This window comes from Myxocyprinus asiaticus, chromosome 28 (genome assembly GCF_019703515.2).
Source record: "Myxocyprinus asiaticus isolate MX2 ecotype Aquarium Trade chromosome 28, UBuf_Myxa_2, whole genome shotgun sequence".
In the NCBI taxonomy this organism is placed as follows: Eukaryota; Metazoa; Chordata; class Actinopteri; order Cypriniformes; family Catostomidae; genus Myxocyprinus; species Myxocyprinus asiaticus.
The window spans coordinates 28961817-28975321 of NC_059371.1; the positions used below are offsets into that span (position 1 = coordinate 28961817).

Below are 13505 nucleotides of genomic sequence, written 5' to 3' on the forward strand. Positions count from 1 at the left end.
TTCAAAATAAAAGGCCTCTGGTTGTAAATGAATGTGCATGTTATAAAATTCAATCAACGAAATTCTCTGTGGTTTAAAACTCTGTCAGTAAATAAATATACGGTAATTACATATTCCTTTGCATGAAGGAATATTTCATTGATGTTTGTGCAGTGTTTCTATGTTTACGCTTTTTAAATAGAAAGCTCATGAGTAGTAGTAGTTTGTTGGATGCAATAAACGCCCGCTCTGAACGCCTGGAGAAAATTTACAGAGCACAATTATTCATTCTTGGACGTTTTTGTTATTTGCATGCTATTCTGGCTCATTTGAATCACGTTTGATCTCGACGCACATCACAATGGGCGTGTCCTCACCGCCCGTAAGATGCGTCAGATGAGCCGTGACTGTAGACGCGAGTGAAGAGGGGATGGGGAGAATTGTTTTTGTGTTGCATTCCTGCAGTGTGTTTGACCTTTGACCTCGTTGTTGTGTTCTCGTCTTGCATTCCAAAGTGAGGATTTCCTGCAGTATGCCAAAGGCGTTAGTAGTGGCTGCCGGGGCTCGCCTGTTCTGCCCCCTGTCTGTGTTTACCACTATTTAACCAGCAAGACGTTACAAATAACTACCTGGATTGTGTGCACAACGCCTTTGCTGCAACAACCGATCGCTTTTCTTGACAAACCGTTTTACTGAAGCGCGCGCTAGAATTAACGGAATAAATACGCACATACATTTTCCCGCCCGAGGAAGGGAAAGGAACCAGAGACCTTTTGGTATTTGAGCTAGCCTAGCACGCTTTTGCTGTATATCACGCACACGTTCCATATCCGCCGAATTGAGCTGAGGCTGCTGCAGAGAACCCGCACCCACGAGACAACTGAGGACATGAAGGACAAACAGAAGAGAAAGAAGGAACGCACGTGGGCTGAGGCAGCTCGCATGGTAATATATTAATAATTTGAACCAAATTGTAGCGGTTTAATCCATTTGCGTGTGGTTTACGGGAGCCTCGAACAAAGCTGTCTCGCGCTAGGTTCTAGCTGTTTTCTGGTTGGATTCACGAGCCGCCGCTGCTGTTTGTGTAGCCGAGGAAGTGTGTTGTGTGTTTTGACTTTGCGTGGACATGGCTTTTAATCCACAGTGCCAAATGTAATGCCTCACGTGTAGACAACACAATAATTACATTTGTAGCGGCTGTGTTCCCATTGAATGATAGAGCCCTGTTTGATGGTAGCCTAGCGTATTAGCAGCACTGCCTGTTTGACCCTTTGTTTGCAGTGCTTCTCGCTAGCTGAGGGGTTGTGCTATAAAAAAAATACTCAATTATTTTACACAAGTGCTGGATCTGTATCCTCCACTTAAGCCTAGGTTTAAGGTGTGCCTCAGTTAATCTTAAATGCGCGTTTGTGTTACTTGTTTGTTGTTTTAAGCTTTGGCTGTGAGAGTGGTAGGCCGGGTATTTCCATACAGTTCGTTATCCTTTTAAAATAAGCCTTAGATTATAAATAACATTTTAATTTGATGAATGGACATTTCATGCTTAATATCTGTATCAAAACATACGCACAACTGCGAAACGATTTATGTTTTCTATGTAATGTGTGAAGACAAAACAACTGTGCATCTGCTAGCAGAGGTTCCCTTTTATTCTAAGCAATGGTACGTGTACAGTTTTTTTTATTATTTATTTTTTTATTTATCTACAGTGCTTATTGGTGCAGTGCATCCATACTTTACATCCCGCGGTTAACACTGCTGGAAAGATGCTCATCTTATATGATCTGCATCGTCATGATTAAGTTATTACTTCGCATCCCATGGAATAGATGCCTCAGACACTGTTGTTTTGCACTAAAAAGGTCTTGCAGCCAGTACTGACGTCTTGACTTGATCAAGTTTATATGTTTGGCCTGTATGTACTTATCTAAAAGCCTTATTACATGAGTCTTTTCCCTGATAGCACACGTACATCACCCAGACGTCTATTTGATGTGTGTTTACATCTAGAAGACATATTTTTGCTCATCTGCAAGACTATTCTCGCAGATGTGTTTGAGATGTTATTGATTTGGAATGGTTGTAAAATCTGATCTTTTTAAGATGTATAGCAGTGGTTGATTTAAATGTGATGCTTTCCAGATGAAAAGATCTAAAACAGACATCTCAGAGACATATGTGTGCTAAGTTAATAGAAACAGACCGTATGTGACAGTACTGTGTAAATGCCCTTATCAGATCTTATGTCAGATATAAGTGTCACAGATGCATTAAGTCTTTGCAGTTGAATTCATGAAGCCTTTGTCTGGGTTTTTGATTAATTGTGGGTGGTTATAGTCATGATCGCTTTCAGGGTTTTGTGTTTTTCCTAGGTGGTTCTGTCAGCTGCAATTTTGCTCATGATAAGTTCAAGATTAGGGAAAAGAGAGGTCAACTGAAGCTACAGACAGTGTTATCAACTTGAAAGTAAATCTTGAAACTTGACGGTTGCAGTTTTGGGTGGGGATCATTTGTGCTAGACAACCATCATGAATATCAAACAGTTCTGTAGTATGCATATACACTTACCAGCCACTTTATTAGGTACACTTGTACATCTACTTATTCATTATTATCTAATCAGCCAATCGTGTGGCAGCAGTATAATATGTAAAATCATGCAGATGTGGGTCAGGAGCTTCAGTTAATGTTCACATCAATCATCAGAATGAGGAAAAATGTGATTTCAGTGATTTGGACCGTGGCATGATTGTTGGTGCCAGATGGGCTGGTTTGAGTATTTTTGTAACTGCTGATCTCCTGGGATTTTCACAAGCAACAGTGTCTAGAATTTACTCCGAATAGTGCCAAAAACATCCATCGAGCGACAGTTCTGTGGACGGAAACGGCTTGTTGATGAGAGAAGTCAATGGAGAATGGCCAGACTGGTTCAAGCTGACAGAAAGGCTACGGTAACTCAACTACTGTACAATTGTAGTGAGCAGAATAGCATCTCAGAATGGAAAACATGTCGAACCTTGAGGCAGATGGGCTACAACAGTAAAAGACAATGTTGGGTTCCACTTCTGTCAGCCAAGAACAGAAAACCGAGGCTGCAGTAGGCCTAATCCAGATTTGTCAGACCAGGCAATGTTTTTCCAATCGTCTACTGTCCAGTTTTGGTGAGCCTGTGCCCACTGAAGCCTCAGTTTCCTGTTCTTAGCTGACAGTAGTGGTATCTGGAGGGGTCTCCTGCTGCTGTAGCCCATCCACCTCTGTTCAATGTATTGTACGTTCAGAAATTCTTTTCTGCATAGCACTGTTGTGAAGTGTGTTTATTTGAGTTGCTGTCACCTTCCTGTTAGCTTGGACCAGTCTGGCCATTCTCCTCTGACCTCTGTCATTAACAAGCCGTTTTCGCCCACAGAACTGCCGCTTGCTGGATGTTTTTTTTTTTCTTTTTTCGCACCATTCTCTGTACACTCAACAGTGGTTCTCAACCCTGTTCCTGGAGCCCCCCAACAGTGTACTTTTTTATATCTCCCTTTTCTGACACACCCAATTCAGGTCTTGGAGTCTCCACTAAAGAGCTGATGAGTTGAATAAGGTGTGTTTGATTAGGGAGATAATATGCCACGGTCCAAATCACTGAGATCACATTTTTCCCCATTTTGATGGTTGATGTGAACATTAACTGAAGCTCCTGACCCATATCTGCATGATTTTATACTTTACACTACTGCCACACGATTGGCTGATTAGATAATTGCATGAATAAGTAGTAGATGTACAGGTGTTAGACTTGCCACGATATCATAATTTTCAAATCGACTAATACCGGTATTACTGCTGGTTGGATGCTAAGTGGTACTATGGTAGGGCTGCCCCTGACCAAAGATTTTCCTAGTCGACTAGTAGGCATTCATTTAAGCCATTAGTCGACTAGTCATCTCTCATTTATGATATTAATTTAATTACTTAAATATATTTTTGGGGGGGCATCAGAAAATGGTTTACGTTCCGGGGCTGAGAAAGAATAAGTAACATTGCTAACACTGTTCTACATTACAGAGAAATACTAAACCGTAATAATGAGCCTTTAAAATATACATTTTACAAGTGCATGCATGAAGCGAGCCTCAGTGACACTGGCAAAAGCAGTAATGATTCTGAATGTGTCGGAAAAACCAGCAAGGAGACTGTCTGAACATTGTTAATTTATAGAGAGAAATGCACATTAGGGTTGTGCCGACAGACGATGATCTCGGGGATCGACGATGGCAGAGTGATGGTCAATAGCTGATGCCTTTGACCATGTCAAGACGATATTTGGCTCATTTTCCCATGTATTAAATTATTATTATATTAGGCTATTATTATTATCAAATTAATATTACAAATAATTTGCCCGTAGAGACACAGACATGCGATTGAAGAAACACTTTATTATATTATTAAGAACAGATGACAGAAAAGCCGTCTATGCGCATGTATGACACGCTGTGTGTGCAGTCTCGTGGAACACGCACATATAAAAGGTTCTCACTCTTTCTTTGTTTCTGTCTTCTGATTTTTTTTTTTTTTTTTTTGCAAGAACAGTGTCATCTATGAGTGCTGCAAATGACCTGAGACATCTCAGCTCAGGAGGTGCTTTGAGTTCAGTTCGCTTTATTTCCACAGAGCAGTTCATTGTGAACGCAACTCTGCAGCCTATACATCTGTGATTAAAGCATAAAATAATACCTAAACACATTCACCTCGAACCATGATTTCCATTTCAGTGATTATCATCATTATAATTATTTTTACATTTATAATTGTTTTTATGTCTTTATTTGTGTAAGTAATTTTCCGCCTGCATGTATAGTCGGACACTTGCCTGAAGGTAAATGGAAGGTTACTTATATACATATTTTGATCACTTCATTATTTTAATTGCTTTTTCGTTTTGAAAGTGCAATTTGAATTTAGAAATGTATTTGATTTAAGTTTTTCATTTTTTTTAAATTAAATTTTCAATGCAAAATCACTAAAGCAAGAATATTCACCGATCCCTCAGCCCTGAGTTTGCCGATGTAATTGGATATTGTGTTATATATATATATATATATATATATATATATATATATATATATATATATCGTGAAGGAGGGAACAAAACAAATTTATTCACACACAATGTATTTTCCCGGACAACGAAATACCCGACCGGTAGAGAATGCACAGATGAAGTAGGTTCTTTGCCAGAGAGAGATGTTCATCTTTCAAATAGTTGAACAACACACATTTTAAATGCACTTATTTTTTTTCCCAGTTTCATTTGAACTTTTAGTTAAAATAAAAAAAGTTCAAAGTTTGAAATCAAGGTGTCTTGCTTTATTGTGTAGGCTTAACCCTAACCCTGCTTAATGAAAATTACCCCATAGTACCACCTACCATTAAACCAGCGGTAATACCGGTGTTTGTCGGTTTCCTGCGGAGTTTTTGTTTTTCCTGCGACCAACTGACCAATCAAAACTTGGTCGACCGAGACTCTTCTCATCGACTAACGTTTGGTCGACTATCAGGGGGCAGCCCTATGCTATGGGGTAATTTTTTTTGCGCAATAGCCTACTCAATAGCGCAAGACAGCTTGATTTCAAACTTTGAACTTTATTTTTTATTCATTTTAACTAATAATTTAAATGAAATTAAAATGTGTGGTGTTCATCTTTTTTTGAAAGATGGCTTTTCAACGGTTATGAAGGGCAACATCTCTTTGGCAACAAACCTACTTCATCCGTGCATTCTCTCCATCATGGGCTGCCGGTCGGGTATTTCATTGTCTGGGCAAATACATCACTTATTGTGGGTTGTTGCTGGTTTAATGTTGGTGTTTTATTACCTTTCATCCCAGGACCCAGTTTAGCTGCTTCGGAAGGGTAATGAATTTGAATGTGTGTGAATAAATTAATTTTGTTCCCTCCTAGGACTCGGCGATATTCAAAAAATATGTTCACGATATTCTTATATCACAATATCCAATTACATCATCAACCCGCCGGCTGAATATTCTTGCTTTGGTGATTTCGCATTGAAATTACATTTTTTATTAAAAAAAAGAAAAAAAGAAAAATGTAAACCAAAGACATTTCTAAATTCAAATTGCACTTCAAACGAAAAGAAAAAGCAATTAAAATAACAAAGTGGTAAAAAAAAACCCATATATAACCATCTTTCCATTTACCATCAGGCAAGTATCCGTCTATAACTATGTTTTCATCCAAGGGTTTTTTTGCGACAAAGTGTAGCGCATCAAAAAGTTTAGCAATATAGCTGATGGAAACGCAAATTATCGCAAAAATTTCACAAGTGTCAACATATTTTTCTGTTTAACTCTAGTGTATAAACTCGTTTGGAAACACTTTTTGTCAAGAAAATTGGAATTAGTGCAAAAATGTAGTGTCACATGACAGAATTTACCCTAATCGTTAGCCTGTGTTAATCATGACGACAAGGTATACATCCTTGAAAGCCAATTTATTGTACGTGAAGCATTACTCGCACTGTTATGGATTGGTCTTAATGGCATACCTGCACAGATCCGATGCTGCAAACACATCTGCGTCATGACACTTCCAGGAGTGCCAACACAAATATCTCATATCATGCACCTGTCATCGACAAGTGCATAGTGAACAAATGAATGGCCACTCTTTGCGATTAATTTCATCGCTGTAGCCATCCATTTATTTATTAAAATTGCTTTCCACACCATTCTAATTAATAGATGGCAGTCATGGAATTAGCCTATAATACAAAAACCATATAATTTCTATGCACAAAGATGTTTTGAATTCAAAATAAATACATAATACTAGGACAAAAGCTTCAGTTTGCTTTTTTGGAACACTAACATATAGCCCAATTCTATAAAATTATTGTTTTACTTTTTAAAAAATGCTAGCAAAATTCCCTGTATTAAATAAAATAAATTTACAAATGAATAAAGCATTAAATAAAAAAAAAAATTAATTAGCAAACACAAAAATTGTATTGTTAGGCCTATATACTTGCCTTTTCTTTACACAAACTTATATTAGCCTTACCCTGTTCTGTAGATGAAAAAAGTCGGCTGAATGACATTCTCAAAATAAGTGTACATAATAGAGTTGTGATGGCAATGCTTTAGATGATTGTTCAAAATAGCCTATTGAATATCAGGAATGTATCATATGTAAACCCTGATATTACACCGCATATTTTTTTCTTTAATAGCTGTGCACACAGCATATACACATCAATGGATGGTCCTTATACTAAGACCGAAAATTTCTACCACTACTTGGTGCGGCTTGGAAACTTGAACAGGGCCAGGACGATTTGCTTTCGGGTTGCAACCGGTGGCAACCTGCGATTAGGCGCAACATTAGGACCAATATTACAATCCTATCAGAAGGGCAACTGCTCCCTTTTGATTGCAATTACTCCTCTTCTGATTGCATTTATTTGTGAAATTAAAATGACAAGCTGGCTAATTTCAATTAATTGTCTCAATACTCTCCCCATTTTACCAAAACTTCGGGGGGCGGGGGGGATTAGGGACGTCTAGGTGGCGAAAGGTACACAATTTGCGATATACACACATTTCTGTATGGAAACGGCTTAAGGTTTTTTTTTTAAGCATGACGTTTTCACGCACATCATGATTTTTATCGATAAAAGGCCATTTGAATGGAAACAGGCAGAAGACAGCAAATTTAGCAAAAATTGTTTACGCATTTTCACTTTGTCGATAACAAAACAGAGCAAAAAGTGGATGGAAACTAGGTTTATAAAATTACTAATACACATTAAGATCTAAAAACAATTCTAAATGTTAATAATTCTAAATATAATTATAGTGATGATATTAATCACTGAAATATAAATCATGGTTTGAGGTGAACGTGTTTTTATTTTTATGATTTAATCACAGATGTATAGGCTATATAAAGTGACCCTGCAGAGTTGCGCTCACAACGAACTGCTCTGTGGAAATAAAACCAACTCAAAGCACCTCCTGAGCTGAGATGGTCTGAGGTCATTTGCTGCATTCTCATAGACATACTATTTTTGCAAATAAATTTCAGAAGACTAAAACAAAGAAATAGTGAGAACCCTTTACATACGCGTGTTCCACAAGACTGCACTCCTTCAAACAAACAGTGTGTCAGACATGTGCGTAGACTGCTTTTCTGTCATCTGTTCTTAAAAATATAATAAAGTGTGTTTCTTCAAGCGTGTCTAATAGCATTTCTTGTCATTCTGAATACGAGACGTTTTACAGTTACCCACCATGCACATTATATTTGCTACCTGCAATTAAACGTCTTCTGTCAGTGCGTGTACTTTGCTGCCTGTGTAATTTGATACGTTGGTAAAGAACATCTGGCTTTCGATGCTTTATTTAGGTTCATTTATCATGGGTCACAAACTCTTTATTAGGCAACTGTTCTTTATTTAAGGCTATTCTATTTGTTGGGCTATTGTATTGTTATTGGAAGTTTCATTCTTAATTTTTCCCCCTTATACCCAGTATAAAATTTCACACCGGTGTAAAACCGGTAACACCGTACACCGTGGCAACCCTAACAGGTGTACCTAATAAAGTGGCCGGTGAGTGTATGTCACAGTTTAGAACCTGTATTTCATATGAAAAGGTGAGATTCCAAGTCACATTAATGTCATGTCTGATTTAATATGCCTGCTTAGAAATGTAATCTCTATCATCTAAATACTTTACAGAAGGGTAGCTTCACCAACACAAATCATACCAACCAAAGAAATTGCAGGCTATGCTTTTTTGCAGGCATCACACAGAGTGATTTAGACTTGTGAAGCAGGTATGGGCATGTCTGTATACCAAGGAAATATAGTCATCTACCAGTACCTCTTCCAATGGTAATGGAACAGGCTCTCAGGGAGATGTGGGCACAAGCGCACACTCGCATCCAAATAGATTTTCATGTGAATAAGTACACTGAATGCAGGTATTTACTACGTGAATAGCTCTATATTCAATTGTTCAATGCCACCATTAATTAATGGAAGATAGTCTTTTAGGTAATTCTTTTGTGTGAGTGAATAAAGCAGGGATGCACCGATACCACTTTTTCTCTTCCGATACCTGAAATCTCTGAATCGACAGATGCCGATCCGGTATCAGTGTTGTTTTTTTCATAATCAGTTAGTAGAATATCTATACCTCGCTCTGTGATACTAATTGGAGGTACTCTTTTTACATGTAGAGGTTTTACAAACCTTTAACTACACATCATTACTATATAAATGTATAACCTATTAAGAAAAACATTATTGTTAACCAGTCTACTGGATACTGTAGCAGCAAAATTAACAGAAAATCCAGTAAAAGTCTTCCATAGAAAAGAAGCCAGTTTTTTTTTGCAAAAATTTTTTCAACTTGTCTCCTGGATTTTAAAAGATTCAGATCTCTTTTATTTTTATTTTTTTCAATTTAGTTGTAAGATATCAGACCACTTTACATTCACAGTTATGTTTTGCAATCCATTCAGCTTAAATATTGTTGTAATTTGTAAACCAATAATAAAGATAATAATAATAATAAATTATTATTATTGACTTTTAGAATTTTATAATAAAATGGCAATATATTTCAGTCGTGCATCTTTAACTTTAAAACCCTCTGGCTTTTATTTTGATGGTCATAACACTCCATGAAGTTCTTTAAGTGTCTATGTAGGCTAGTTTACATCTGGTAAAATACTCCTAAGGGTGCAGTTCTAAATGCATGTTATAACCAAACTATTGAGCATCTATATCTGAAATTTTGTTTGTGTGTAGTGCTCACATATTGCACATTACTCTGAGGGCTAAAATAGAAAATAGCAGCCAGCGCATCACCAGCATGCGCCTGCTATGTATGTCTATTAACTAAAGCCCAAAGTATACTTCGGAATGCTAAGCATCCACGTACAGGACACATGATGCAAATCTCGTCATCAGCAGAGTGCTCGATCACTGAACACTCTCAGCCCGTTTTTTCTGTCCGCTCACCTTTGAACACGCAGAATGCGCATGCGCCTGGAATTATTTGCACTAATTAGTAGTGGTCGACTGATATGGGTTTTTTAATTTGCCGATGCCAATATCCAGAGTGCAGGGTGGCTGATAAGCCGATACAATGCCGATATATCACACAATTTAATAAAGTAAATAAAAAAAAAAACATACAATTTCTTTAAAAAAAAAAAAAAAATATATATATATATATATATATATAAAAGAAATCCACTCAAAGACACTCACAACGCTAGGAAAGAGCTTGCTCCGCACCGCTGTCAGTCTTACAATCCATCTTGCAAGTGTGGCGCTCGGCTTCCGTAGGAATGAATTGAAAATGCTCTCTCAGCTTCCCTCACAACGTGCCAGTGGAAACATGGGGTATGGTTGGATGAACTTGCTAATGTTAGCTGCCTTGCTATCAATTAGGCTACTTCGGACACCTGTCTGGACCCTGGATTGATTCCATCCTCACTGCAAGACTTCATGATGACGGTTGCGCACTCTCATCATCTCTAGTGAAAAGCGCGACAAAACAACAGTGCTTTCTACTCCAGCTCTGATCTTTCTGCACTGTAGTCTTGAATATTTTTCTATAGCACCTAACATGCTTCATTTATGCCCTGTCCCACTCCGTACGCTTTGCCTCTTTTCCCTGCATGTGTGTAGACATGAGGCGCCATAAAAGTTAAAGTGGTTCCAAAGCGCCTTTAGACTATAACGTTTTTCCTTCTAAATTTAGCTTTATTAATCGGCATGTTACGAGCCTTTAATAATAAACAAATTGATTTCTGTTCTAATTTTGTGAAAATTAATCGGATGTCTTCATCTCTGGAATGGATGACAAGAAAATTACTAGTTGGTAGCCTGGTCTTTCTCACTTTAATGAAAATATAAAAATGTTCCATTTAGACTTTTTTACGTCTTCTAAATTTTCTCTCAGGGGATACTCCTGAACCCCCATACAGCATCATTCCACAGTCACAAGGGCTTCTATGCCCCCATACTTGGGTATCTGAATCTAAGGAAATATAAAAAATTTCATTTTAATGTAAAAATATTCAAACTGGACTTATTATGCTTCAAAACGAACAGATGATCTTTTAACGTTCATTTTCAAATGCACTCGATTGATAAACTATAAAATATTTTAATATTTTTGTAAAAGATCCCTCAGACCTCACTGCTTTGGCTGTCTCTGGATCTCCAGTGCAGTTTTGTAGTGACTATTTTGACACAGAATTATTATTATTATTTTTTTTTTTTAATGCAATGTGTAAATGTGAATGTATATCATGATAAATATCGATATCGAACAATATGAAAAAGAATATCATAACATTTTTGGCCATATCGCCCAGCCCTATTATTAACTACAGTTTTAGGAATCAGTTGTGTCCTTTAAAGATGAAACCAGATGCTTAGTCTGTAGGCCAGTGAATATCAGATCATCTTGGCGATATACTTGATGCAAAAAGAAATGTGAAGCAGGCCACTTATTTGAGTGTTTCTGGTAATTCACGATGGTTCCTTCCTTGCAGCAGCAGAGTAATGTGTGTGTGTGGGCTTTCTTTCTGTAATGAAAAGGCAGAAGGCTTATATTTCAATGAAAGAAAATTTGGTTCTCATTAGTTCTGATGCTGGCATGTGTGTGGTGGGCTTTTTTACTTGACAGGATTTGGATGGAGTCGTGGTTTGTTTTTTGTGGCTCAATTTTTTGCTAGTTGTAATAATGTATCCTCTAGGAATGAGACTGGATGTTTGTGGGGAGTAAGGGGAACCTCACTGACTTCTATGAGGATCAGAGCCTTTTTCATAGATTTAAACCCTCGTTTGTAACTTATTCTTGCCCTGTCTGTGTGTTTATTCCAGATATCCTTCCTTTGAAAGATTGTTGGATATCTGACCTCTAAAAAGATAATCTTAAAGGAACATTCCGGGTTCAGTACAAGTTAAGCTTAATCGACGGCATGATGTTAATTACCATTATTTCGACTCTTTAAAAAAATTAAATAAAAATCGAGGTTACATTGAGGCAAATACAATTATAGAAGCCAATTTAGGGTTCAAAGGTTAAAGTAGGGAGGGATTGAAGGCAGAAATGTAAAGCTAATATATTTTTATAAAAGCACTTGCATTAAAGGGATAGTCCACCCAAAAATTAAAATTCTCTCATTACTTATCCTCATACCATCCCAGATGTGTATGACTTTCTTCCTTTTGCTGAACAAAGGAAGATTTTATTTATTAGAAAATTTCAGCTCTGTAGGTCCTCACAATGCAAGTGAATGGGTACCAAAAATGTTAAGCTCCAAAAGCAAATTAAGGCAGCATAAAAGTAATCCATAAGACTCCAGTGGTTAAATTCATATCCTCAGAAGCAATATAAATGTGGGTGAAAAACTGGTCAGTATTTTAGTTCTTTTTTTAACCATAAATCTCCACTTTCACATTCTTTTGTTTTTGGCAATTTTCATTCTTTGTGCATATCGCCACCTACTGGGCAGGGTGGAGAATTTATAGTAAAAAAAGGACTTAAATATTGATCTGTTTCTGACCCACACCTATTATATTGCTTCTGAAGACATGGATTAAACCACTGGAGTATTATGGGTAACTTATGCTGCCTTTTATGTGCTTTTTGGAGCTTCATAATTTTTGAAAAACATTCACTTGCATTGCGAGGACGTACAGAGCTGAGATCTTCTAAAAATCTTTGTATTCAACAGAAGAAAGTCATACACCTAGGATGGAATGAGGGTAAATTATGAGAGAATCTTTCATTTTTACAAAAGCTGTAAAGTTGTTGGGATAGGTTTTGTTTAGGGGAAGGTTTAAAAAGTAATTTTAGGGTTTACAACATTACATCATCATGGCAACTAAGTTTGTAAAATTGGATAGACCTTTAGACAGAAAATGTTAGTAACCAATTTTATCACAGTAAAATCACGTAAACACACATTGTTTGCGTCTTGTAGCCATATTTTTGAACCAGTGATGATTTTAATGTTTACAGATTGGCCCCATTCACTTCCATTGTAAGTGCCTCAATGTAACCCATATTTGTTTCTTTTTGTTTCGTTTTCTTTTTTTTTTTTTTCTTTTTTTAAAGAGGCACAAGTCAAATTTATTTTTTGCAGTAATCAGCATTATGCAACACATGCTGTCAATTGAGCATGTATTGTATTGAACCCAGAATATTCCTTTAACACTTTTTGTAACACAGACAGATCCCATTATTATTATTTTTATTTTTTACCTTGTAAAATTAGTCATAGCAAGATTCTCAGAATATATTAGTCCATTCCTTCAGAAATGGCCAAAGTCAGATCTCTAGATCTGTATCTTAAGAATACCAAGCCACTCTTTCTTTCTGCTGAAATTTTCGGAATAATATCTGCTCTCTAAATTGTACCAGTGTAAAATATTTTCTCACTTTTCATTACTATCTGTACCATGAAATAGCTATAGTGGGAGGTAAAGAG

The 13505-nt window shown here is 36.9% G+C and overlaps 1 protein-coding gene across 3 annotated transcripts in view; it reads left to right on the forward strand.

The window, feature by feature from the left end:
• The first annotated feature begins 376 nt into the window (after window positions 1–376).
• Window positions 377–13505, forward strand: part of asxl1 (ASXL transcriptional regulator 1) — a 54798-nt gene continuing 41669 nt past the window's right edge. For all 3 annotated transcript variants that reach the window (XM_051659948.1, XM_051659950.1, XM_051659949.1), the window contains exon 1: window positions 377–924. In XM_051659948.1, coding sequence (XP_051515908.1) covers window positions 868–924 — 57 coding nt within the window. In that variant the 5' untranslated portion in view covers window positions 377–867. The remainder of the gene's footprint in view (window positions 925–13505) is intronic.